Below are 27,872 nucleotides of genomic sequence, written 5' to 3'. Positions count from 1 at the left end.
GGAATATTGAGTCAAATTAATGGGTTTCAGGGCCTGTGGAGGGAATGTTCTTTAAAATATATATTAATATATCTCCTAATTATCAGTATTAAGACCATTCGAGTTGTATGTTAATTTAAAAACATATTACATTAAAAAACTATTTTCTTAACATAAGCTAATTTTAAGAGAAGCTTGATTGTCATATTGGTGAAGGAACATTTTACAAGTCCCTCTGTACTCTGAAATGTGGTGTCCAAGATTAGACATACAAGTCAGTGTTACTTAAGCGGCCAAGTTTCCAATTTGTTATTGCTTGTTACCAAATGAAAGTAAAAAGGAAAACAGAAAGGTAAAATAAAGAAACTGGCTTTTATGTATTTTATTCCCAAAAAGGGCGTTTGCCCAAGGACCTTCCCATTCACGGGCTGTCACTCACAGGTGCTCTGAGAATTCAGCCTCCAAATCCCGCAGGTCACACAGATCAGTCAAGTTTTAAGAAACACTCCGGATTAGCGACCCTTCCTCTCCGCAACTCCCACCCTTGCGCCGGGACGCTGCCGGGTGGTCCCCAAGGGAAGATCAGGCCCTGGACGCCCCGCGAGCGCTGGAGGCCCGGAGGCCGAGGCCGAGGACGGGAGCATGCCACCGGGGTCGCGCCACAGAAAGCTCTTCCGGCCTGGGCCAGCCTGCCCCGAGGCCGCGGGCGGAGGCTGGAGTAACGGGCCCAACTCTCCCTCCGCCCCGGGGAGGCGGGGTCTCCGCCTTTCCCGCGTTCGGGGCTCACCGCCCCCCTCCGCCTTCTCTGAGGCCCCGCGCCACTTCCGCTCCTCGCGGCGGAGCCGGTCCCCTAGGGCTCGGGGTCGCACGGAGCTGACCCCTAACGAAATGGGGCCGTGCCAGGGGCAGTGGTGGCTGCTGCTCTGGCTGCCGCCCCTGGCCACACTGCCCGTGCGGGGGGAGGCGGCGGCGGAGGCGTTGTCAGGTAACTTGGACCCGGCGGCGGCGGCGGCGGCGCGCGCGTGCGTGCTCGCTCCCCGGCTTCGCGACTGCCCGGAGGGCGCGCCCTTTGGCCCGGGTGGCACCACGAGGCCGATCCGGGTGGGCGCTCCCTTTTCTCCCTTTGGGGTCTCCCGGGCAGGCCCCGTCCGCCCTTCCTGTCTTCTTGGGCTTCTTTGGTCTCTCTCTTGGCAATTGGACATTTTGTAATTTTAGGACTAGAAACCGTGCGATCCAGTCGCCCAATTCCCTCGTTTTACAGAAGCAACCGAAACTCAGAGAGGTTTTGATTTGCTCAAGGTGACACAGCTTGTCACTGGCACAGCTGACCGTAGTCTCCAGACTTTCAGCACAAGGCCTTTTGTACAGTACATCAATGCGTGTTGAAATCTTTGTTATTTCGCTATCTCGCATTCCTTTGATCTCAAGAGTAGAGAAGGTAACAGCTTCAGCTTCAGAATCGTAGCGAAAATTCTCCTGCCACTGACTGGCTGTTGTGATCTTGAGCGAGTAAACATAACGGGTCCCACGTGAGTCGCGGGTAATGAGACCTCACAAGGTTCTTGTGGTGTTGGTGTGCACAATGCCTGGCGCACAGGAAGCAAGAACTGGTAGTGGCTGCTAGCGTTAGGGGCTCGCCACGGAGTGGGCTCAAGATGCTGGCACACTGGGGAAGGATCTGGGAAGGACACCTGGGGAAGTCAGAAACCCAGAGTTCCAACTCCAGACCTGCCGCTAACTTACCATGAGCTTCACATTTCTGTTTCTTTTTCTCATAAAATCTTTTAAAAGATTTCCTGGATGCACTCTCTACCAACTTCTCTTCCTTGCTTTGGCTACCCTGGTTTCAAGGGAGGCTGCCAAGTGTATTCTTTTAGCTGGGCATGGCCCTCCCTCCAGTTATACCGCGGTTTTTTATCTAAGGATGAATGAGAGACTGGATGTTGATGAGGTCATTATCAGATTCTGCCACAGCTCCCAACTGAGGGAATCTTGCGGTGAGTTATATGTTGGGGAACTGTTGGATTCCGGTTTTCATCGAACAGAAATTTTTTGAGTGTTCGTTATGTGCTAGGCAGTGTTATACGTGCTTTAGCTGCGGTATCTATCATATTTAATACCCATAGAGGCCCTATGGGGGAAGGCATCATTTTATACCCATTTTTCAGATGAGAAAACAAAGGCTTGGTAGTAAGAAATACAACAATTTTATGCCAGTGAAAAATTAAAACACAAATCTGTCTAAGCAGGAAGGTTTCTGGGCATGGCAACAGCGAGAAAATTAGAAGTAGCCTTAGACCAGCACCCAGCACCTTGGATTCTAGACCACTCACTACCTTCAGCCATAACTTGTGGTAAAACTTTGGTCCAGGCACAGAGTCTTTATGAACCGTAGTTTTCTCTTGAGTAAAATGAAGATTTTTTTACTGAAGAGTTTCCAGTATTTTCCTCACCTCAGTAAACCTGGTGTTTTTAAAGTTTTTATGTTACCGCATTTAGTGTAATAGTAACAGCTTGCTTCTTTGCTTTGTTAATCAAAGACACGCATAAATACTTATTGGAGCTTCTGTTCTGCCTGAGACAGGTAGGATGCCCACTGACCTGATAAAACTAGTCCACAGCTAAGAAGAATGGCAACTTCTGTAGCCTTACAGGGATGCCTGCCATTCCAGTAGGCTTTCCATTACGGACTGTGAAGCGCCCAGTATCTGGTAATGTGCCAGTGACACTGTGTTGGCAGCCCTGGATTAGACTAGGCTTAAGAACCATTGCTGCTCTTTAAAAGTCTATGGTTTCATGAGGACCCTGAGAGGAAACAGCTGGTACTTCGTTTAAGCGAGGGGCTTGGATTAGGTGATACTTAAGATACCTTCCTATTCTAAAATTTTGTCTTGAATAACACACCCTTCAATGGAATGGGGAACATTCAGACCAACACCAGCTTTCTGTAACTATTTGGAGGAAAGTCAGAGACAGTTGACACTGAGAGGAAGAGAAACTTCAAGAGGTTCAGCCAGTTAGTAAGGTCCCTAGAAACCATGTGTTGTCCTGAGATGAAGTTCAGGCCCTGGCAGTGGCTTTTCAGGCTTAAATCATGGTAACAGTCCATTTGAAATCACAGCTTTCAAATTCATCTGTGAAGATTTGGGCTTGAAGTCAAAGACCTGAGTGTGCATTAGTATGTACTAATTCCAGTTTCATTCTCACATTCTTGGAGAAATAAAAAGATGAATATTCAGGTTAAAAAAAAAAACTGAGGTTAAGAGAATAGTTACCTTTATCATTTTGATGCCTCATGTTAACTCCTTTGAAAATATGAATTTACAAAAAACATAGAAAAATCCTGAGTCCATTTGACTTCTCACAAGTTAAGACTTGTTCGTTTTTTGCTTTTCATGTTTCCTACTCTTCTCCCTCCCCTTCCTTGCTCCCAAAGAAAAACGGTTATAGGGAAAATGGAGAAATTTGTCATATAATGTAGTGTTTATATTATGATTCCGTTCTAGTTTCATCTGAAGATATTTTTTTTCCCCATATGAGGGCCATGTCAGTTTTCAGGAGGAACATTGGTGAGATATTTTTATGTTGGGAGTTAGGTTCTGCTAAGATTTAAGGTGTTTGTGCTTTTTATTTTTAGCATATTCTGTAAGTAGGTTTAAGTAGTACTACCTGCTCTTTTCTGATGTTTTGACTGAGGTTTTTTTGTTTTTGTTTTTGTTTTTCCTGTGTATATGACTCAACTCTTTAACTTAAACATATACTTACATTTGGGAAAACTAATACATGACGAAAGTACTACAAAGAAGATAATTTTAATTAAAGTAGGTGATATGTAGCTGTCCCTTTTTTATATTAGATATGTAATTCTAAAATTAGGTTAATTGAATATTTATAAATTGAGTGGTATTTAAAGTGAACTAAGGAATCTTATCTCATTGGTTAAAGGAACCCCTGACTTTCTGAATCCTTTGGTAATGTAAATAATTAATGCCTCCTGTAGCGTCTTAGTGATTTGGGCACAACTATCCAGAAATATACTGTTCTCTAAAAGTCAGTATAATTGAAAGGATCAAGGGAGCCTGCTGAGGATTGCAAGAAGTTAAGGAAAATGATGCCCTTCCAGGCTTAGAAACCTGTCTTTCCATAGTAAGGATGGCATTCAGGGTTGATCCCACAGATACTCCTCAGTCCTTCGGAGTTGAGGCAAACCTGGGATAGCCTACAATCCCAGATCTTTCTCCTGATCCGATTCAGGCTTGAGGAAGTGATTACCTAGGTTATGGAGCACCTTCCAGGGTACGGACATATTAAATACCTCAGCCTCAAGTAGAAGCAGTAGCTTTCCCTAGGCAGGTATTGTTCCCTTTTGACCAAATGAATGATTATTGTTAGATTTTTAAAAATTCCTAGAAATTCTGTTTCATTTCCTGGATTGCATTGTAAGGGGATTATTGTTTTTGTTCTAATTTTTAAATGTATATTTACTTATTTTTGAGACTGGATTATGAGACTGGCCAATTTTTTGCGTTTTTGGTAAAGACAGGGTTTCACCATGTTGCCCAGGCTGATCTCAAATTCCTAGGCTCAAGTGATCCACCTGCCTTGGCCTCCCAAAGTGCTGGGATTACAGGCATGAGCCACAGCGCCCGGCCTGTTGTTGTTTTGATACATTTGAGTTTGCCTACATCTGCTACCAGCAGGTTCTATCCCAGTAGAATTAACCAGCAATAACTGGGGCCTAATGAATAAATGAAACCCGCAGACATGCAGGCAGCTTCACAGCCTTCAGTGTCAGGGCGTACTCAGCGATAGAGTTCAAATAAGCAGTCAAACTGACTCTGTTTCCTATTTCTGCTGGACATGATTGAAACTGAGAATTGAAGTGGCTCTAGAAGAAGATTGCTAAAGGGAGGAGAGACCTAAGAAAGCCTGTATAATCAAAGATTGGAAGATCTGTTCTCTTTAGGAAGGCGATGGGCCAGCTGTGATAACAGTCTTGTGACAATCACTGTCTTTTGCCTAGTCCAATTAGCCCATGGCTTAATGAACTGACTTGAAGCTAGGCTTGTGGCTTCTTATGGCTGAATTTCTGGTCCCTTACATATTTAGGAATTCCTATGTGGGTTGAGACTCATTCACCTCGGGAGAGAGGTGATAAGAGAAAAGGGCAGCCAGAGGACATGATGAAGCACTGCCACCTTGTCTGCGAAATCTCATGAATTGTGTAAATTCCACATCAGCTTCACCTCAAAAGCCAGAGGCCACTCTGGAGAATTCGAGGGAAAACACTGTTTGCAACATGCTTTTACTAGCGTGTCTATAGGTATGAACAGTCAGGACAACGTCCTTCCTTCTATGCTGTCTTTAATCTGGTTGAAGGCTGAGGGGAAATGCAGAACAAGTTATTTTCTTCTAACTGGCAGATCCCTTACACAGAATACACTGATGTATCATATATGAGTCAAATAAAAGAAGCTTAATCCCACCTATTCTTTCTGCCCTCCTCTATCCAGTGAGGGGCAAGAAGGTGGTCCCCAGCCCAGAGGATGTTAAGGGTTACAGTACTCAACCCTCTAGCTATGGATGTATTGACCATGGGGTAGGGTAAGGGGGAAGTTCAGCCTGTGGCTTCCAGACTGGCCCTCATGCTTTGTGGGTTCTGTAGATGGGATGGCAATGGCACAGACTGGCAAGGGCATCCTACTACGTCAGGTGGTTCCAAGGGAGGGCCAGAGTGCACCTCCTTTATGGTGCTGACTAGCCCTGACTAGGCTCTTACAAAGATTGGCTGGATTTCCATTGGTAGGCCACATATGCCCAAATAACCCAGTAGTCCTCTCGAACCACAAGCTACACACAAAAGACAAATATTTAAGTTCTGGGGGTTACAGTAATAAACATGCAATGTCCCTGACTTCGTGGAGAGACAGAGTATAAGCTAATAAATACATATGTAATACGAAGAAAGAAGAAAGCAGGTGGAAGTGGTTGGGGTGTGTTTGTTTAGATAGTGGGGTCAAAGAAGGCCTTTATAAGAAGGTAGCATTTGATAGAATACATCAGTGGTTGGAAGGCATGAGCTCTGCCAAGATCTGGGAGAAGAAGGTTGCAGACTGAGGAAACTTTACGTGGGGGTTGGCTGGCATCTTGAGGACAGGAGGGCCAGGTGTGGCTGGAGCAGCCGGGCTGGGAGGGAAAGTGGAGGAGGGAAGGTCGTAGAGGCACTCAGGTCCCTGGAAGGGAGGGGGATTTTATTAATGATGTAAAGGAAAGCCATTGGAGGGTTTTAAGCAGGTAAATGATGTGTTCCCATTCGTGTTTTTGTTTGTTTGATTGTTTTTGGTTTTGTTGCTTTTTTTTTGAGACAGGGTCTCACTCAGTCGCTCAGGCTGGTGTGCAGTGGCGCGATTTCAGCTCACTGCAGCCTTGCCTCCCAGGTTCAAGCGAGATTACAGGCATGAGCCAATGTACCTGGGCCCCATTCATGTTTTTAAAAAGATCTATTTGCTAATTGAAGAGTAGGTTGTAGAGGAAAATGTGGTGGTGGGGGGCAATTCAGGAAGCAGGGAGACCAGCTGGATAGAAGGCTATTACAATCATCCTAGTGCAAGAGGAATGTGGCTTGGGTAAGAGAGAAGCATTTACTCCTGTGTTGAAACCACAGTATACAATATACTTAAATTGCACCATCTTGCTCTTAAGAGCTCCAGATTTGGAATGATTTAGGGGACAGTCTTAGGACCAAGTGGAAAGAACCTTATTTTAAGAGAGCATTTGATTGCAAAACTCAGGCCCCACCAAAAGGCTGTTTCCTCAGACCATTAACAAAAGTGAACTGTTCTGTGGGAGCTGATTTAGCCCTTGAAGTAGCAGCACTCTCTAGGAGAAGAATTGCAGTGAGGGGCCCTTGGAGGCACCCACAAGAAAAGCCCCTCTAGCATCGAGCACATGGGTGGTAAAGAAAGACCTGTCTGGAAGTAAACATTCCTATCGTAGTTTGGGCTGCTGCTTCTGTGTCCCTGAGACTTCATGCTCTTCACCTGCCCTGCTGGAATGCACTCCCTTTCCAATGATGGGTAGGAATCCCTTTTATTTGAGGACTCCCAGTATAAAGTTCTCAACTCTAGCCGTGCTCAGAGACCCCCCAAAGGCAGAACATGGTAAGGTGAATCCAGAGACCTGCTCCCCCCACTTCTGCTGCTCACTAGCTGGGAGCATTTAATGTGTTCTCATGTCTTCTCATTGCAGTTGCTCAGGGTCTTCCAGGTTATATACTACATTCCTTGACATTCATATTTTTTATAGGTAGCTGCCAGCCCTTTGATATCCCTGGGACTGCACCTCCCCCTATGCTGCCTTGGCCAGAAGTCATTTGCATCTCAGATATATCAAAAAATGTGCCTCAGCATTGGTTGCTTTGTGTGCTCATAGCCTTGGTTGTGAATTCTCCTTTTGGCTCTTGTGCATGGAAACAGCATGCAAGAGCACATTTTTCATTTTTAGTATCCTGTGTTTAATAGAGAGCCTCTAGAACAGCGGTCTTCAACCTTTTAGCAACAGGGACCAGTTTCGTGGAAGACAATTTTTCCACGGGATAGGAGTAGGGTAGGGGGTGGTGTGGGGATGAAACTGTTCCACCCCAGATCATCAGGCATTAGATTCTCATAACAAGCATGCAGCCTAGATCCCTAGCATGTGCAGTTCATTGTAGGGTTCATGCTGCTGTGAGAATCTCATGCCACTGCTGATCTGACAGGAGGTGGAGCTCAGGTGACAATGATCACTCGCCTCGCCCACCACTCACCTCCTGCAGCCCTGTTCCTAACAGACCATGGAGTGGTCTTGGTCCTTGGCCCCAGGGTTGGGGACCCTTGCTCTGGAGGTTCCTTCTTATGGTTAACCTGGATTCTTGTATTTGCATCTTGGACTCTCAAACTCTGCGAATTTTTTGATATATTTAGAAACATATGCATTTCATCATAATGTGAAGAGTAAAGATGAATGATTTGACTGTCACAGTTGAATACACTGGGTCCTTGTGTAATTTTGCTGCTTCGTGTGGCCACTGGAGAACCCTCCCTTTTATGGAGTTGTGTTTTGGGAGATGGCGAGCATTCCCAGGATCCTTTCCCAAAGTCTGTCTTCACTTTTCTCCAACTTAATGCTAAGGATATTTCAGGCCAGGACCAGGGACTTGTCTGAGTATATTCAGTGTTATTCCCTACATGGATGTGATTGTTTACTAGTTGTTACTGGTTACTCAGTCCTTCCCCAACTTTGGTGTAGCAAGTTGTTCTAGCTTCATTTCAGGTTTTTCAGGAGAAACAACTGACCACACTCTCCTTAAAGGAGTCAGGGGTTGGGTGTAAAGCCCATTTCTGTGTGTACCCATAAGTGTTCCTTGTTCCTGTTTCCTGTTGGACAGATGTGGAAGTGACACTCTATCTTGAATCCAGAAGAACTTACGACTTTCATTTCACTTCATTTCAAATTCAAATACAGCAACGACCACAGAAGAAAATGAACATCATTACTTTCTAGTTTTCTTGTGGCATTTACATTAACCCTCTGTAACACAGAGGGTTAATATATATCTCTCTTTCTCTCAGTTATGTTGGGTTGTATTATATTATATATTATATATAACATACATATATATTTATGTATCTACATCTGTCTTCAGCCAAATTTCTCCTCGCTGGAGATGTGAAGATCTGTCCATCTTCACAGAATCCCACCAATGAAAACTCAGTATATCCAAAATTGAACTCACCACCACTTCCCTGTACAAACTTGCTTTTTCTCTAGTATTTCTTGTCTGAGTAAAGGGCCTCACTATCTCTCCACTTACCAGAAAACTTTACATCATCTTCTTGTTTTCCTTGATAAAATGAATCTGTAAAGCCTGTTGATTTCATTTCCTAATCTGTTATTTCTCCCACCTCTCTTAGTCCATTTCTTGTTTAGATTGCTTCAGTGGCCTCCTTAGTGGTTCTTCTGCTTTCAATCTTCTTCTTTAATATTGCACACTACCTACAGAATGTTCTTTCTAAAATACAAATGCATTTCTGTCACTTCCTTATTGAGCTGGTATTCCCTGTTTGTTGCTGTAGGTCTATTCTCAGTCCTTCTTTTCTCCGCTTAGTGCCTGGAAGCTAACCTCTATGGACTGCATTATATGGGCTTCTTTGCTGTCTGTCTTCCTGTTGGGTTTGGCTGATTCAGGGCACTGAGGGGACAGCGGAAGAGACAGGTTGAGGTACCCATACCTTCACCCTGCATTCCATGGGAGTCCTGGCAGTGACTGCATTCCTTTAGACTACTGTCCTCCTAGTTCCAGTGACTCTAGTAAGATGGGATCCTCCTTGCCATTTTGGAACTTGGGCTGCTGAAAGCTTCCTGCTGTTGTTGGTGCCTGAGAACTTCATAGTGCCTTATTATTAGTGCCTTAAGCCTGTCCATATCTTTACTGAACTATTTTCAGTTAAATCCTTTTGAGTGTCAGTGGTTTCTTGCTGAGACTGATACTTATCTAAAATCCTCCAGTGCTCTGCTTTCAAGATGGAGTCCACATGGTATAGTAGTAGTCATGGTTTACCACTCCAGCTACAGGTGTTCAAATGTCTTCTTGTATCCCTGTACCTTCCATCCATGCTCCCTCACCAATATAAAAATCCAATATCTCTAAACTGAATTAATTCCATAATTTATCTCATCTTCATGATTCTGTACACACTTGCTGGTCCTGTCCACCTCCACTCCCACCTCCTAATTTTTGTCTTATTGCCTCTACCTCGCCCTTCAGCCCTTTACTCATATTTTTGTCTTTTCTGGGAAAGTGCCCATAATTCTGTCTTCTGCTTCAGAATTGAAGAAGTACTTGTTCTCTGTGCTCTTATAGTGCCCTCCAATGTCATAAATGTTGAGCTATAGTATTTTCTGTCTGTCTCCTCCTTGGTTGGAAAGACTGAAGGACTATAATGATATAGGAGAATTTATTGGTCATAGAACGTTAAAACTGCTACTGTTACCTCCCTGAAAACTTTTTTTAAAAGAAGATTCTTGGCAATTAAACAGTTAGAAAATGTATTCCATTTTTCATCTCTCAGTTCGTAGGTGTAAAGCTTTGAAGGAAAAAGATTTAATTAGAACGTCTGAGTCAGACTGTTACTGCTACAATCAAAATTCCCAAGTGGAGTGGAAATACATATGGTCGACTATGCAGGTAAGGGCCTACTTTTAAATCATGTCTTAGGGACAGAGAATTACCATGTTCTAGGGACAGGAAATGCACCATTTCAGGAATAGAAAGTATTTTTGGTATGACACAGGTCTGTGTATCACTATGAGAGCTGACTTGAGGATCACACACAGTGGTTCAATGGGTGGGCAGTGTGAGAAGAGGACACTAACTCCTTCATACTCTCCCTCAGCCCCTCCCAAGCCACTCCCAATGAATATACTATCTAAATGTATACAGCAGTCTAAAGACAACATGTTCCTCCTACTTTCCAAAATTGCTATCCAAAGCCCCTCCAAATAGAAATTCTGGAATAACCACTGATCCCAAATATGGCCAAGATAGCAGTTGCTCTCAATTGCCTAGTACTTTCTTTCATTCAGCATTTAACAAATATTTATTGAGTGCCTATTAAGTGCCAGGAACTATTTCTGGGCTCCTAGGATACATCAATGAACAAAATAGATCCCTGCCATTGTGGATATTTACATTATCTAGGGTGGGGAATAGTAAACAATAAATGTAATAGAGATTAAAATGGTAAAACTAGTAAGTACTATGAAAAAAGAAAATGTAGAGTAATATCAATGGGATGACAGAAGTGGGAGCAAATTGGCCAGGGTAGTTCTCATTGTGAAGGTAACATTTGAGAAAGATTTCAGTGGAGTGAGTTACCCAAGAAGGTACTGGGGGGAAGGGTGTTCAAGGCTGAGAGAATAGCTGGAAAATTGTATCAGCAAGCATTTGATGTCGATTGATGCCATTGCTGATAATATGCACTACTTTGATCACATGGTTAAGGTAGTGTTTGTCAGGTTCTTCCACTAAAATTAGTATTTTCTTCCCTTTAATGAATATTTTGAGGTGATAATTTGAGACTGTGTAGATAACCTCTTCCTCATCAAACTTTCTTCCCTTAGTTTATCATTCATTGATGATGCTTTACTGAATCAATAATCATGATGATGTTTATCAAATATTAATTTTTCTATATCCATTCTTTTTTTTTTTTTTTTTTTTTTTTTTGAGACTGGGACTCACTCCAGTTGCCCAAACTGAAGTGCATTGGTGCGATCTTGGTTCACTGCAGCCTCAACCTCCCGGGCTCAGGTGATTCTCCCACCTCAGCCTTTCAAGTAGCTGGGACTACTTGAAAGGTGTGCACTGCCACACCTGGCCTTTTTTTTTTTTTTTTTTTTGTAGTTTTAGTAGAGACGGGGTTTTGCCATATTGCCCATGAGTCTACTGAACTGCTGGACTCAAGCAATCTGCCTGCCTCAGCCTCCCAGAGTGCTGGGATTATAGGCGCAAGCCGCTGTGCCTGACATCATTATTCCATTTACATTCATTGGCATTCTACTATAAGGAAGAGATTTTCCTCCCCCCATTTATTTATATCCATGTAGTCTCACACATTGCCAATTATTTCAGGAAACTACAATCCATTACTCTCATTATTTATTTTGATACTCAAATTGTCCTGGATTTAGCCAGTCAGAGCCCCTTCAACTAGCTCCTGTGTCCTTCTGCCACGTGCCTAGCATTTTTGAGCACTACTTTACTTTCTAACAAACAAGATGTTCTAGACTTGTGTAATATCATAGACTCAGCTCTGGAATCATACATTTTTTCCAAGGAACAGTCAACATTAGGTGTGTTCATTGCATAGCGTCATGTGTGTACACACACATACACACCCATACACCTGTACATACATCTGTATCTACCTATTAGAAACTGTGAGTTCTGAGATCTCCAATACCACAGGGTTCAGGCTAGTTTTCCAGTTTTTGTATTTGTAATTCCCTTCTCTGATAATGAGAAACTTGATTCCCATTTCCTCAAATATATTTATTTATTTGCCTAATCCCAGAATACACTAAAAGTAGTTTCAGAATTGCAAAGTCACACCATTGCAAAACACAAACCTAATAACAGGAGTTCAATATTTATTTATAGCATTTTTTTTTAAATCTTTTTCTGAGGTTGTGTTTTTTAGGTTAATTCATCCCAGTCCACTCTCCCTTCAGTATGGTTATACTATTCATTCAAAATATAGTTTGTTTTTATTTGTTTCAATTTCAGGGTTTTCACCCATCCTGGTCAATTTTATCATTTTTATTTTTATTTTTTTAGTTTGTTGACAAAAAGTCACTCTATAAAATATTTGAAGAGATTTATTCTGAGCCAAATAAGAGTGACCAGTGGCCTGTGACACATCCCTCAGATTCTGAGAACATGTGCCCAAGATGGTCAGGGCACAGCTTGGTTTTTCACATTTTAGGGAGACATGAGACATTAATCAAATACATTTAAGGCGTACATTAGTTTGGTCCAGAAAGGTGGGACAACTGGAAGCAGAGAGGGGTGCAGTGTTCCAGGGTATAGGTAGATTTTAAAATTTTCTGATTGGCAATTGGTTGAAAGAGTTATTATCAATAGAAAGGAATGTCTGGGTTATCATAAGGAATTGTGGAGACCAAAGTTTTATCCTGGAGATGAAGCCTCCAGGTAGCAGGCTTCAGAGAGAATAGATTATAAGTGCTTCTTATCGGACTTAAGGTCTGTATTGATATTAAATACTGGTTGGTTTTCCCTGAATTCCAAAATGGAGGAGGGCATAATGAGGCATGTCCAACCCCTGCTTCCTGGCATAGCCTGAACCAATTTTTCAGGTTAACTTTGGAGTGCCCTGGCTGAGAAGAGGGTTTCATTCAGATGGTTGGCAGGGTAGGGGGTGTTAGAATTTTATTTTTGGTTTACAAGTTTTCTTTACCTTTTTATTCTCAGAAAAGATCATAGTGGGTTTTTTAAATGAGATTTTGTTTTTAATTTTTTAAAAAACCTTTTTAATTTTTAATTTTTTAGATTTGGGGGTACATGTACAGGTTTGTCACATGGATATATTGTGTAATGCTGGGGTTTGGGCTCTACTGAACCCATCCCCCAAATAGTGACCATAGTACCAAATCAGTAGATTTTTCAACCCTTGCTCCTCTCCCTCCCAACCACCTTTTGAAGTCCTCAGTTGTCTGTTGTTTCCATCTTTATGTCTGTGTTATTATCATTATTTATGAGTATCTACAACATTAATATGGCTTAAAAGTTAAAACTCTATACAAAGGTATTTTCAGAGAAGTGTCACTTTCCCTCCTACCTCTATTAATTCCTATCCAACCCTTGTAGACAATCAGTTTAAGGAGTTTCTGGTATATCTTTCCTGTGTCTTTTTTTGGCAAAAGTAATTAGCGGTGCATATTTATATAGATGGTGTCTAAAGCCATGAAATCGAGTGAGTTTAGATGGAGAAGAGAAGAGGACCAGTGGCTAAGCCTGGGTCAGTCTTGTCAGGAGATCGAGACCATCCTGGCTAACATGGTGAAACCCCGTCTCTACTAAAAAATAGAAAAAAATTAGCCGGGCGCAGTGGCGGGCGCCTGTAGTCCCAGCTACTCGGGAGGCTGAGGTAGGAGAATGGCGTGAACCCGGGAGGCGGAGCTTGCAGTGAGCCGAGATTGCGCCACTGCACTCCAGCCTGGGCGACAGAGCGAGACTCCGTCTCAAAAAAAAAAAAAAGAGTTCAGGGAGAAGGAAGGAGCCAGCAGAGGAGAAACACAAGGAGTGACAGTGAAGAAGGAGATGTCCTGGAAGCCCTGGGGAGAAGTGTAATGAGGAGGAGGGAATAACCAGCAGTGCCAAGTGCTGTTGACAGATCAAATAAGATGACTGAGAATTAATTGGGCATTTCAGTTAGCAACATGGAAGCACCAGTGACCTTGTCAGGGCAGCCTTTTGGGAATGAAATCCTGATTGAAGTGAGAATGGAAGGAGAGGAACTAGAGACTGCAGGCACAGGCAGCTTTTTAAAGGAATTTTATTGCAACAAGAAGCAAAGAAATGGGTGGTAACTGGAGGGAAAAGTGGAGTCCACAGAAGGTTGTTTTTTCTTTTTTAAATGTATGCTGAGAGAAATGATCTCGTAGAGAGGGAAGAAGTGCTGCTGGGATGTCCTTGAGTAGGCAAACGTGGATAGGATCCCATGCCCAAGTCGGGACTTGCCTTTATGGAGCCTGCAAATTTCCTCTGGAAGAAATTTCCTCCCCACAGGCAGGAAGCGGAGCATGTGCCTGCAGGTGCTGACAGGTAGGGGGCTTTGCAGATAGGAGCTGGTGGACATTCACTTCTGATTTCTTCCATTTTCAGTGAAGTAGGAAGGATCAACAGCTGAGAAGAGGATGGGGAGGAGTTGTTGAGTATTGAGGAAGAAGTTGTGAAATCCTTTATTGCAGAGGGTAGAAGAATGAATGAATAGTAATATGTGGTATGAATGACTGCAGCTTTCATGTCCCTCTCTGAGTTCACAGTCATGGATTTGAAGTGAGACCAGTGTGCATTTCTCCAGCACACTGGTGATGCAAATGCAGGAGTAGAATGGTGGAGAGTTGAATTTTGTGAGTGAGCATGACAAAGCAAGAGGGGTGCAAAGGAGTCAAGGGTATGTGCCAGGGAATGGTGTGTAATAATTGATCATAGGGTTTAGCTGGCTAAAAAGAGATTGAGGATATTAAGAGGGTAAGGAGCAGGAGAAGAGAAGGATGTTCAGATCCTTGGTGGGGTTGGGGCACTAGATGGGTACACTGGAAAGATAGGAGATGGTGGTCACACAGTGAGAGGCATGAAATAAGATGTATGGAGGGGCTGCAGTCTGGTACTGACAAGGTCCGGGGTATGGCCATGGAGTGATGAGCTGAGGTAGGGAGGACAAGAGCATAAGAGGAAAGGAATCCCAGGAACTGAGAGGCCAGGATATTGGAAGGATTGGTGTGTATATTGTATACACTGAAATACCTAAGAAGAATGACAGGAAATAGTATTGGAGAGAGAGCAACAGTGAGCCAGGAGCCAAAGTCAAAGAGAAATGTGGGGGTTGGTAGATAGATAGTGGGTGATATTGCCTGATGACTGAGATTCAGAGCTGGTGCTCTTACTCCCCTTTCAGGTTGCCCTACTTTTAGAAAAAGAAGAATAATAGAGAGAAGAATGGACAAAGGCAGCAGCAAAATTGTCATTTAATGACCACTGGGTTGTCACCATCGGCTTGTAGCCAGTGCTTTGTTGTATGATGTGAATAGGACCTGAGGTTGGGATCTTGTCCTTCAGTAGGCATGGTGAGAGAAGCATGAATTATAGATGCTCAGCTGATCCAGAGAAAGGAAGTGCTTTTTCTTAATCACAGTAGAAAATGGTGTAGATATAAACCCTATTTTCAAACCATGCCTACTCACATATTTTGCCACCGATCACAGGCATATTTCAGAGATAATGTGACTGTGGGTTTGGTTCCAGAACACTGCAATAGAACAAATACCCCATAAAGCAAGTCACACAAATTTTTTGGTTTCCTAGTACCTATAAAAGTTATGTTTACACTATACTGTTAGTCTGTTAAGGGTGCAATAGCATTGTATCTTTAAATAAAACCCCTACATACCTTAATTTAAGAAACAGTTTATTGCTGAAACATGCTGACACAAAGACATGAAGTGAGCACATGCTGTTGAAAAAATGGTGCCAGTAGACTTGCCCGACAGAGTTGCCACAAACCTTTCATTTGTAAGAAATGCACTATCTGCAAAGCACAGTGTAGTAAAACAATAAAATGGGTATGCCTGTACATTCTTCTCATCCTTTTTAATGTCTCTTGGCCACAATAACTTGCTAGAAGAGGGACTTAAGTCAGCCACAGCTTGTGGGGAGAAGCATTCACTTTCAATAATGTCTGTGGTTCAGTGTGTGTTTGGACTAAATACAAATCTGTTGATTCTACCTCTGGGATCAGAACATAGAACGCTACCCTTAGCACTTGAGTATTCTTTACTCAGCTGACCTTGAGTTCTCTTTACTCCTTTGCTCATGTTTTTAAGAAGCTTATAAGAAGTTTTGGCCGGACGCAGTGGCTCACGCCTGTAATCCCAGCCCTTTGGGAGACTGAAGCAGGCAAATAGCTTGAGCCTAGGAGTTCGAGACCAGCCTGGGCAACATGGCGAAAACCCATCTCTATAAAAAATACAGAAATTAGCTGGGCAGGTGGCATGTGCCTCTGGTCCCAGTTACTTGGGAGGCTGAGGTGGGAGGGTCACCTGAGCCCTAGAGGTACAGGTTGCAGCGAGCAGAGATCCTGCCATTGCACTCCATTCTGGGCAACAGAGAGAGACCCTATCTCCAAAACAACAACAAAGAGAAGTTATTCTGTTTATGGATTTGTTTGTTCTTGTTTTACAGGTGAAAATTACCAGTTCAGGCCTGTTCAGAATTGTATATATCACAGAAAGACATAATTGCCAATATCCAGAAACCATTTTATCTTTTATCAAATGTGTGATTCATAACTTTTGGATACCGAAAGAATCTAATGAAATAACCATAATCATCAATCCATATGGAGAGACTGTGTGCTTTTCTGTGGAGCCTGTCAGGAAGATATTTAACTATATGATACATGTGAATCGAAACAGTAAGTCCAATTTTATTATACTTGACTTTCTGGATTCGGTTCTTCTGGAGTAACTTTTCAATAAATTGACTTTTTTTCTTTTACCAACATTACATTGATAAAAAGTCTTTTTGTTATGTGTTTGTGTGTCTTTTTTACTCCAGTCATGGATTTCAAACTCTTCCTTGTGTTTGTGGCAGGAGTTTTTCTTTCCTTTTATGCAGAGACCCTGAGTCAGTAAGTATTTCTTTTTATATTTTTAACTTTGTGAATGAAAAGAGGTTTAGATCATTTTTGACCACATGCTAAGTATTTTCACATTATTGTGCATTTGTAGTGCATACTTTAGGTTTTGCAAATAGGTCAGAAGATGGTGTTGAAAAGGCCTTTGAAAACAGTAACAGTTATTTGTATAGCGTGATATGTATATGTTACAAAGTGCTTTCACATATTTTATGTATTAACATATTTTATTAGATCCTGATAATAACTATGCAAGCTCTGTATTATTGTTCTCATTTTATAGATGAGAAAAGCAACATCCTTCATCACACTATTAGTTCTTATCAGGGCTGGAGATTTGTTCCCTGGTTTTCTGGTCCACACACCTTGCTCTATTACATTAGAGCCGCCTCCTAGATTTATGGCCCTGATACAGAAGGCTGAATATAGCAAATATCTGACTCTTAGAGAAACGTATTATCATTTTCTTTTTTGTTACTGACATATTCTCTTCTGAGAAACATATTATTCTGATGTTTTGTTTCTTGGAATTCTCTCATGAGAAAGAAATCTTTTTTCAATATTTTATTCTTAGCTTGTGGATTCTAGGTTAGTACCCAATACTCGTCAGCTCTTCTTAACATTGTTCATTTTGAAGCTTTTCCTTATAGTGTTACCAAGTGTGTTTAATGTCATCCATGAACTTTATAAGCCAGATGATGCATACATAGCATGCAGAACAAAGCCTGGACTCCGAGGAGCTGGGTTGTAATCCCTAATCCTCCGGTGAGCAGATACTGACTTAGGGAAGATTTTTTAACTTCTTGGTGCCTTAATTTTCTCCTTTCTAAAACCTGGACAAGTGCCTGCTACATGATAGGTATTTAGTAATTATTGTCTGATCAGATCCTGAATATGAAAAATAACTCAGGCATTCTGGTTTGAGTTAGTGGCAAGCAACTTACCATAAATTTCAAGTACCCATTTTGTTTTTTAAGAGTATAGGATATAATGAGAGCTGCCATCTGAGTTTTTTGTTCTTAGTATTATTTATGACCGACGTTGCCAGGTTAAACATGCTTTTCATACTCAAAGTGCTGTTTGGCATTTAAATGGCTTGTATCTGCTTATCTTGACAGAAGCCCTACTTTCTATTACTCTTCGGGAACTGTGCTAGGTGTTCTAATGACATTAGTCTTTGTCTTGCTGTTGGTGAAACGATTCATTCCGAAGGTAGGCATACTATGTGTAAATGAGTAAAAAATGGAAATCATGATCTTACAGAAATGAAAAATTAATCAAAATTAATTCACATTATGATAGGTTCTAATTTAAACTATGTTTCTTCATTATGTAAACTGGCTCTAAAATGTATCTTTTTCTGGAGTTCCTGATTTTATTTATTACTATATGTAGTATAAGTTTTGGTGCTACTTTTTTTGAGATCATTTTGCTTTCTAGGTAATGTGTTTTTCTTGAGTAATAGGAAGCTATTTCTATATTGAGTGAAAATTTCTATTATCTTTATAGAGCTGAGAATCTCATGATGCTGAACCATTGGGGCCTTGAATAACAGCACTACTACATCTGGGAATTTCTTTATTATTATTAGTTCCCCAATCCACTGTCTTCCTTTATTTTTATTTATTTATTTATTTTTGAGACAGTCTTGCTCTGTTGCCCAGGCTGGAGTTTAGTGGCATGATCTTGGCTCACTGCAGCCTCTGCCTCCCACCTCAGCCTGCCAAGTAGCTGGGACTACAGGTACACACCACCATGCCCAGCTAATTTTTGTATTTTTTGTAGAGACAGGATTTCACCATATTGCCCAGGCTGGTCTTGAACTGCTGAGCTCCGGCGAGCTGCTTGCCTTGGCCTCCCAAAGTGCTGCAATTACAGGCGTGAGCCACCGTGCCCAGCCAGACCTTCAATAAAATAACACACTGAACTTAGTTGGGGATAAATAAATAATTCAGGATGGTGGTGTTGCAGTTACACTAATTAAAGTTTACAACACCAGCATTATTTTGAGATAAATTTATTCTTTATAACAGTGCTTCTCCAACTTCAGTGCACATGCAAGCCACATGGGAATCTTGTTGAAATGCGGGTTCTGATTCAGCAGTCTGCGGTGCGGCCTAGGACTCTGTCAACCCAGCAAGCTCCATGTGATGCCGGTGTTGCTGACTTGTGGACCACACCTTAAGACCCTAGGGAGTTTCTTAAATTGACTTCAATTCAGTTTGATGTAGGAGTTTCTAATACAAAAGGTTTATTTGTTTGCTTTTATTTTTATGAGAGTGAATGAACGAAAAAATGTGTCATTTATTTTCTTCCACACACAGTATAGCACCTTTTGGGCTCTAATGGTTGGTTGTTGGTTTGCTTCAGTTTATGTTGTGTGCCAGTTGATGGAAGATCTGAAGTGGCTGTGGTATGAAAACAGGATATATGTATTAGGTAGGTAAATAGAAAAGCAATACGCTCTGTGATTGGTAAAACTGAGATGTACAACTAGAGGCCTTCTTTTGATAGATGTTTCTCTCCAACATCTAAATTTTCATTTTGAACTAAGGAAAGGTGCTACTAAAAATAATATTTTGTTTATTTTATTCCCATTGTTGGTGATTTCAGTTCATTTAGATCTCATTTTAGATGATTTCCCTATGACATGTTTCTTAGTTTTCTATAGTAATGATCAAAAGAGGAAAAAAAAGTGTTTGTCCCTTTTGAATGCACATGCTTCTGAATTGTGGTTAAGCTCTAACCACATCTAACTTGTAATGTAAAAGCTTCTCTGAAAAGCGACTGTTTATTTCTTTCTCTCAAGTATTCAGTAAGAAAGGTGAGAAATCCTAAATATAAATGACTAATGAAAACTTGACTTTTCAGAAACAGAGAGGCTAAGAAACCATTTATTTTCCTTGTTTTTCGTTACAAAATAGATGTTTTTATTATTTTAACGAGAAAATAATGGACAATGAGAGAATGAATTTTCTCCGCACCTTTAGCACCAAATTTCTCACATAAGTTCACTTCCCTCAAAAGAAAAGCAATTAAGTTTTTTGTTTTACTTGAAAACTGTGTATTTTTAGCTCATTCTTCTTTTTGTGCTTCTTTTAAATTACAGATATCATGGTATGCTCCCCTGAATACTGCACTATTCATCTCTTAAAAAAAAGAGCCTTTTCCTATATAATCTGTTAATTATTATCTGAAAAATAATTACATAAAATCATCTATTACCCAGGCCATGATAAAATTTCCCATTCTTGATGGCTTATATAAACTAGGATATGGTCCAGAACCACATTTAGTATCTGTTTTGTCCTGTAAATTGCTTTTAATCCATGGCAGTTTTTTTTCATCATAGTGATATGCTAAAGAGACCAAGCTTGTCCTATAGAATGTCCACCTTCTAGATTTATCTGATGACCCCTTTATGGTAGAATTCAACATGTTCTTCTCTTCTGTGTATTTTCTGTAAACTGGAAATTAGACCTCAAGGCTTGGTTAGATATAAACACTTAAGATAGAATACCTAAGACGTGATGGGCACTTCACCTTGAATCATACTCAGAGACACAGCATACCTTATAGTCTCACCATCGTAATGATGAGACTGAACATTGGATTCAGAGGATGACTCCCTCCACTGTAAAATTACCTTTTCCTTTTATGACTAGAAGGTAAAATAAAAAATAGGGTTTGTAGCCAATGGTCACATATAACTATGACTTCTTCCTGGCCAGAGTAACCATGATAACATTTTAATCCAGCGAAGGTGCCGGACTAAAATACAGATATACTTATGTATCATCATAATAATGAGTGTACATCCCAAATTTTTGCGAAAGTCAGCCTAGTATCTCATATGGAAGGAATAACACCCTATGTACATTTTTCAACCTTACTTTGTGGGGAAAAAAAACCAAAAATTAAGGTTCTCCAATAGTTTTTACCTTTAAGTCAAGGCTCTGCCAGCTTTTTCACATAATGTCTGAAATTCAAATTTGTATTATTTTACCTCTTCCACTTTTCCAGGCTATGTCTTGATAGTTGGATTTTTCAGCTTTGTTGTTTGTTACAAGCATGGGCCCCTTACAGATGACAGGAGCAGAAGTCTTCTGATGTGGACACTACGACTCCTCTCCCTGGTTCTGGTCTATGCTGGTGTGGCCGTGCCTCAGTTTGCCTATGCAGCCATAATCCTCCTCATGTCCTCCTGGAGTCTGCACTACCCACTGAGAGCATTCAGTTATATGAGGTGGTATGTATTATTTTTCCCCCCAGCAAATTTGACTTTTTGAGCTCTGGTTTTATTATTTAGGAGAGTTTTTGCACACATCATGTTAATCTCAAAATTACATTTGATCTGGAGATTTCATTCTGAGCAAGATTGGGGGTGGAGGGGGAAGAGAGCTCCAAGCGTCTGATCCTATCTTCATGGCTAGTCTTCATTAATCGTTCAGAGCTGTACCACCAATTACCAGGTAATTAGAGCTCACTCAGAATTCACTAGAGTCAGTGACAGAAGTACTTGGACTCTGGGTTAACTAAAATATCTTCTTTTATTCAACATTTTCTTTAATTAGAGCCAAAGACTACTTTAGTGGTATCAGCTGTCCTTATGAGATACGAATTAGGAAACAGAAATGAATCATAAATGATTGAAAGGTATTATTTGCATTTAGAACTTTCTTTTCTCTTAGGTTTTAAGTTAAGGCTTACGGCCTTTGAAGTATAAAAAGAAAAATGAAGTAACCTCTATTGTCACAGCTTTGTTATGTTTCTCCTTGGTCATTGAGTCTGAGCAGCTGTTTTCACGTCAGGTGCACAGATGGGGATGGTTCTTGCCCTTGAGGTATACTTGCTAGACATCAGCATACATTTCTATCTCTTTTAAGTATTAAAATAGAGACTTGCCCAGGGACCAAGGGTATATAGAGAAAGCCAGGAGAGCTTTCCTGGAGGAGATATTACTATGCTGAATCTTAAAGAATGAATTAAAATAACCAGATGAATAAACACGGAGGGCTTTCCTGATAGAAAGCCCAGTTTGGTACCATCGGGAGGCAGGCAGTGTTGTCAGTGCAACAAACAAGGTGGGCATGGGCCAGATGCATGGCAGCCACGCTAAGCAATCTAGTCCAGTCCTGTACACAGTGGGGTTTAACCGTGAGACATTTTAGTTAGTCCTCTGACTGTTGCCTGTATAGCAGTTATCAAACCAGTTGGTTAGGACCCAGGCAGATACTATGGTGAGTGATGCTGAGCAGGGGTAAGGCAGCAGTAACCAGGAGGAGTGTGGGAAATTCTGCAAAGCAACCTCATTGAAAACGGGGCAGTTAACACTCAGCTTGAGCTGATTGCTCTCGTGTGGGAATATGAGTCCTGTATTGCCAGATCTGCTGGTTTTCTAGAAAAATTGGAAGTGGGAATTACAATTAGAATGTGAAATCTTAGCATTTTAAAATGTTGGCATTTAAAAATAAAAATAATTAAAAATAAAAATACATTGGACAAACAAAAATCACAGCAGAGACTATAAATACTCATTGGCCGGTGGGATGTGGCCCATCTGTCTTCTGGCACAGCAGGCAGATACAAAGGGGAGGTCCCTGTGGCAGGAGAACAGTTATTAGACATCACAGTGGTCCAGGCGAGAGATGATGAGGGCCTAGGGTAGGACCATGAGACCAAGGCTAGAAGAGGGAGTGAATAAATGTTCAAGAGGTAAAATTGGCTGTGAGGAAGGACACTATGGTGACTGGTAGTTTATGGAACTGGTGACTGTGTGTGTGTGGCAATAACACAGGGTTAAAATTGCACCAGTGACAGGACAGGGAGCCCACACAGAAGATGCTGGTGGGGCTGAAAGGCAGCAGGGCAGGGTTGGAGGGTTAATGCTGACTGGGTCTCTCTTTGCCCCAGCTGCCCGAGGCAGACAGTGAATGGGAACACCAGTCTTCTGTCAGTAAGGCTGGCCCCCCAACATCTTCCAGGTCCCTGGCCCTCTGCCAGGCTTGTGGCCTGAGGAACTCAGGATAAAGTTCCTTCTTCCTTCTCTTTAACCCTCCAACTCCCTGCCAAGAGCAAAGTGTGTTCTGCACAATGGTTCTTTTGTGCACTAGCTGTGTTCTATAATAATCAAAATGTACTATAACTTCCTCAACTTAAAATTTTGCTAGTGAGTAAGAACTAGGGAATGAAACAGGAATTTACAGGTTAAATAACACAACAGAGAAATAATACCTTGATTTTGTATAGTACTTTCTCATTGCAAAGAGCTGTTTACTTTTAATAGTATATGGTAACTACTCTTTTGATTATCCTTATTGAACACCTACTATAGGCCACTTACAGTGCTAAGCACCCTACACAAAATATCTCATTTAACCTGTACGGTGACCTATGAAGTAGATGAAGTAGATATTATTGCTTTTATTTTTATTTTTTTCATATGACCAACGTGAGGCTCTGAACTGTTAAGGAATTCCCCAAGTTCGTATAGTGAATAAACCTCAAAGCCAGGACTGTGTCCAGGTCTTCTGGCTCAGCATCCAGGGTTTTTCCTCCAGGGAAACCATGCACAGGTATTCAGAAAAGGAAAAGGAAATGATGTCACTGGTTCCTTGATCTAGCTCATCAACTGTGAAATCTTTAAAAGATAATAGATTTATTCAGTCCCAACCCTCAAGAAAAAAATATATATATATAGAGAGAAATATATATTATATAAATATAATATTCAAATAATTCTGATGTTCATTTATATTTGGAAATCTCAGGTTAAATTTAAAAATCACCCCAAAATATTTTTTAAAACTCATTATAAATAAAACAAATGTTTTAGGTCGGGCACGGTGGCTCACACCTGTAATCCCAGCACTTTGGGAGGCCAAGGTGGGTGGATCATGAGGTCAAGAGTTTGAGACCAGCCTAACCAACATGGTGAAACCCCGTCTCTACTAAAAAATACAAAAATTAGCCGGGTGTGGTGGCACGCATCTGTAATCCCAGCTACTCAGGAGGGTAGCCGGGTGTGGTGGCGTGCATCTGTAATCCCAGCTACTCAGGAGGGTGAGGCAGGAGAATTGCTCGAATCCCAGAGGCAGAGGTTGCAGTGAGCCAAGATTGTGCCATGGCACTCCAGCCTGGGTGACAGAGACTCTGTCTCAAAAAAATAAAATAAAATAAAATGAATAAATAAAAGTTTTTAAAACCTTATTATTGTTACTATTTTTATGAGATTCTTAGATTCCTAAATTTTTAGGTCCCTACATTTTATGAGATTTAGGATTTTCTTGGTTGGAAAAAGAAAGTTCTAATCATGATCTGCTTGTCATGTAATAAAGGAAGAATTACTATAAATTTTGTACAATATTTGCTCTTTCTCTCTAGGATTAGTCAGAATCACCACCACTAGGTGGAAGTGATATCCCACAAATCCTCCCAGGTTCTTGGTGTGGAGAGTAAATGGTCAGTGTTCTAGAGGGTCTGCATAAAAGGACATCTCAAAAGCTTGCTTCTATTAGTGCCTAATAAAATAAACAGGCCAAGCATTTAAAAAAAAAAAAAAAAAAAACAGGCTTAAAGAGAACAAAACAGGCTTTTAATTGCCTGTGTGATTAGAAATCACCGAGGAAGAAAAATACAATTAACATCTGTATCAGAAATTAATTCTCAAATGCCTTAGGACATTATTTATGATAGTTCAGGAAATGGGGAAATGTACTATTAGGCCCAAACTGCATGTCCTCTATACCTCAGTAATGATAACAGCAATAAAAAAATATAGATATGATATGGAGGAAGTTAAGAAGTATTATTACTGTTACAATCTAAGAAATGTATTTTTGTAAATCTTAAGGATTGAATTAGGCAGTAATCCTGCAACCACATGCCACGTTTTAGGAAAATACAGCAGTGGTTTACATCGAAAGAGCTAGTGGTGAAGTATCTTACGGAAGACGAGTATAGGGAGCAAGCTGATGCTGAAACGAACAGCGCTCTGGAGGAGCTGCGCCAGGTCTGCCGAAAACCCGACTTCCCCTCATGGCTGGTGGTCTCCAGACTCCACACTCCTAGAAAGTAAGTCCTGCTCTGCTGTTCAGACCATGGTTTAGTTGAGAATGATTTTAAAAATAATATGATGGTTTGGTACAGGCACTTCAGGGTGGAAATAGACTACTTCCTTGGATAACAGATGATGTGGAAGTTGTCAGAAGTCCCTTTCCTCAGTACTGTGACTTTGCACAGTAGAACTGCTGATGTCAGAATAAATATTTATCTGATGTTTTATAGGGAAGGCTATAAACATAACTTCCTTATGTTTATAGGGAAGGGAAGGTGGAATAGGATGTGTGACCTGCTTCTCATCCTATTGGTGGGGAACATCTTTTTTTTGTTTTGTTTTGTTTTGTTTCTTTAGATGGAGTCTTGCTCTTTCGCCCAGGCTGGAGTGCAATGGTGCTATCTCAGCTCACGGCAACCTCCGCCTCCCGGGTTCATGCCATTCTCCTGCCTCAGCCTTCTGAGTAGCTGGGATTACAAGGCGCACGCCACCATGCCTGGCTAATTTTTGTATTTTCAGTAGAGATGGGGTTTCACCATGTTGGTCAGGCTGGTCTCTTAACTCCTGACCTTGTGATCCATCTGCCTTGGCCTCCCAGAGTGCTGAGATTACAGGCGTGAGCCACCACGCCCAGCTGGAAAATCATTTTTAAAGTTCACTAAGAAAGACGTCTGTCCCAACATTTTTCCTTATTGCTTTCTCTTCCTCATAACTTTATCCAAATAACAGTGCCCTCAAATTAAAGATGGAAGGGGGAAAGCATTTGACACAAAATAATGAATAATAATAAATTCAAACTAATAAAAAATTGAGACAAGAAGGAATTAGAAAACAGGAGTGGGTACATTTGGCTCACGTAGTGCTTATACATCTGCCCTACTTCTCTGCCCTTTCCATGAATAGCTGTCTTTAGAGGGATCACATAAGCCATTCCCATTTTTACACCCACTGGGTAAATACCACCCTCTATTGATGCAAAGCCAAATTTAATTAAAGGGGATAAATAGCAAGGGAACATGTTATCTTTCAAATAAACCTTCCTGAGATAAAATTAACTTTATTTAAAACAAAAAACTTATTAGATTTGCAGACTTTGTTCTTGGAGGAAGCCACTTGTCACCTGAAGAAATCAGTCTGCATGAAGAGCAGTATGGCCTTGGGGGTGCCTTCTTGGAAGAGCAGCTCTTTAACCCGAGTACTGCCTGACATGCGACCTTCAAGTTGACTTCATTCTGGACAAGGAAGTGGGAAAAGGGCAGGGATTCTATTAAAGTTAGGCAGAACTGTTCTAGTGAACAGTGGCAAAAACATTTGCTGTGGAGAAAAGTCATTCTGGAAAGGAAAACTAACCCATTTTGAAGATAACTTAGCATTCTTGGTGAGTTCTGCTATTTACTGTACTGTATGTAGGTGGATACCAAGATTCTGTGACAGCCACTACCACCTTCCTTGAATGAAGGCTTTCATTAGGAACAGGGGAATGGCGTTGTTCTTCAAGGGGCTAATAAGCGTGGACAGGTGCTTTGTCAACACCAGGGCCCTAAATCCGCTCTTAATCCCCTGAACCTGTGTCAGAAGATGCTGCAATACTCTTCCTATATTTCATCAGTATAAGTCCTAAAAGAGACCTGAGACATGCTGGACCAGTGTTTTCCAAAGTACAGCTCACAGGATACTACCGACTGTTGGTCAGTAAAGGTATTCTGAGGTCAGCTAAGATTGATATAAAGTTAAACTAATGTATTTCAGTACCTCTCAGTCATTCATAATGCTCATGTGCACTGTGAATCTCCCAAAGAGGAGAAAGTGTGTGCTGCAGTTTCTTGCTTAATTTGATCACAGAACTCTTTTTCATGAGATTAATATTCCTTGGAACACATGTTTGGAAGGTGCTAATGGCGGTGGAACTGAGCTCTGGAGAGGTTAAACAACTTGTGCAAGACCACACTGAGATGCAGCACTGGTAGAAATCCAGCCCTGGTGTATCCTTTGACTCAGGTAGATAAGATCTTCAGGTGCAAGCTTAGGAGCCATCTTCCAAAGCCATGGGCCTCACAATGTTGGTGGCTTTACTTTCTATTTTTCAATAATGGCCAGCTTGCTATTTAACTGTGATAAAGGGAAATGTTTCTTAAGACATTTTAAAGTTTTTTATACATACGTAAGATTTTTATATACATACCTAAGGATTAGATACTATGATTACTTTTTTTGTTGTATTTTGAAATTGAAGGCATTTAACCTCTTGTGACATTTTGAATTGACTGATCCATTTAAAAAATTGTTTAACTATATGTGTTTATAACAGTTTCTTACAAAACAATTTTTTTCTTGAGTCATGATATTAAACTCCAGAGAGAAACGAAGGGCTGTGAGCTTTGACCCTGAGGAAAGAAGGCCAAAACATAGATCTGAGAAAAGATTTAAACATGGCAAGACAATCTTAGGGTTAAGATGTTGCTTAGTTGATTCTGAGAATCAAAATCAGGCTTTTTTTCCTCTGATGGGATCATAAAAGTCTTTTTATCAGGACAAGGGTTATGGGGGAAGGATAGACAGAATTTTGGCACTGCTGCTTTCCTGAGCCAAATTTAGTAGTTTTTCTAAATCATGAAAAAAGAGCATGACTATCCATCTGGAACTTTCTAGATTGATTTTCAAATGATAGTTCCTCTTTGAAGTATTTACAGGTCTGTTTTTGCCAGACATCTTTTCATACTAGGAACTTTGTTTTTTTGTAATATTCACTAAAGTTAATCTGCCTTTATATAGACTTGGATTTTTAAAGAACCAAAGGATGTATTTCCCATTCAGATTTATGGTAACTATTTTATGAGTAAATAGAAGTTTGAACATTTTTC

General features: G+C 41.0%; 1 protein-coding gene and 1 long non-coding RNA gene across 7 annotated transcripts in view; one reads left to right on the top strand and one right to left on the bottom strand.

The window, feature by feature from the left end:
- The window catches only part of LOC140712586 (uncharacterized), a 51,794-nt gene extending 50,994 nt beyond the window's left edge, over nucleotides 1–800 (bottom strand). For both annotated transcript variants that reach the window (XR_012094244.1, XR_012094245.1), the window contains exon 1: nucleotides 419–800. This is a non-coding gene — a long non-coding RNA (uncharacterized lncRNA). The remainder of the gene's footprint in view (nucleotides 1–418) is intronic.
- Nucleotides 785–27,872, top strand: NEMP2 (nuclear envelope integral membrane protein 2). 5 transcript variants are annotated; one of them, XM_007965656.3, is made up of 9 exons: nucleotides 785–964; nucleotides 10,089–10,204; nucleotides 16,502–16,733; nucleotides 16,877–16,949; nucleotides 18,074–18,167; nucleotides 19,280–19,394; nucleotides 20,979–21,204; nucleotides 24,852–25,028; nucleotides 26,094–27,872. In XM_007965656.3, exons 1-9 carry the CDS (start codon nucleotides 868–870, stop codon nucleotides 26,215–26,217), a joined length of 1,254 nt encoding a protein of 417 aa, XP_007963847.3. In that variant the 5' UTR covers nucleotides 785–867; the 3' UTR covers nucleotides 26,218–27,872. The 5 variants fall into 5 exon arrangements, 4 of the variants coding, with proteins under 4 accessions (XP_007963847.3, XP_072875979.1, XP_072875980.1 ...); XR_012094243.1 differs by lacking the exon at nucleotides 785–964 and adding an exon at nucleotides 979–1,976 and having other exon boundaries at nucleotides 24,808–25,028; XM_073019878.1 differs by lacking the exons at nucleotides 785–964; nucleotides 26,094–27,872 and adding exons at nucleotides 982–1,976; nucleotides 25,369–26,080.

The sequence above is a fragment of the Chlorocebus sabaeus genome, chromosome 10, assembly GCF_047675955.1.
Source record: "Chlorocebus sabaeus isolate Y175 chromosome 10, mChlSab1.0.hap1, whole genome shotgun sequence".
NCBI lineage: Eukaryota > Metazoa > Chordata > Mammalia > Primates > Cercopithecidae > Chlorocebus > Chlorocebus sabaeus.
Note: the sequence above shows the minus strand (reverse complement) of the source record. Positions and strands in the feature narration are given on the sequence as shown.

Bases quoted from the DNA above. Each gene is read 5' to 3' on its own strand.
- NEMP2 (XM_007965658.3), top strand. From the start codon at position 1,724: ATGAGCTTCACATTTCTGTTTCTTTTTCTCATAAAATCTTTTAAAAGA. The intron at 1,977-10,088 runs GTGAGTTATATG...TTCATCTCTCAG, and splicing joins CCAACTGAGGGAATCTTGCG to TTCGTAGGTGTAAAGCTTTG. The intron at 21,205-24,851 runs GTATGTATTATT...GCCACGTTTTAG, and splicing joins GCATTCAGTTATATGAGGTG to GAAAATACAGCAGTGGTTTA.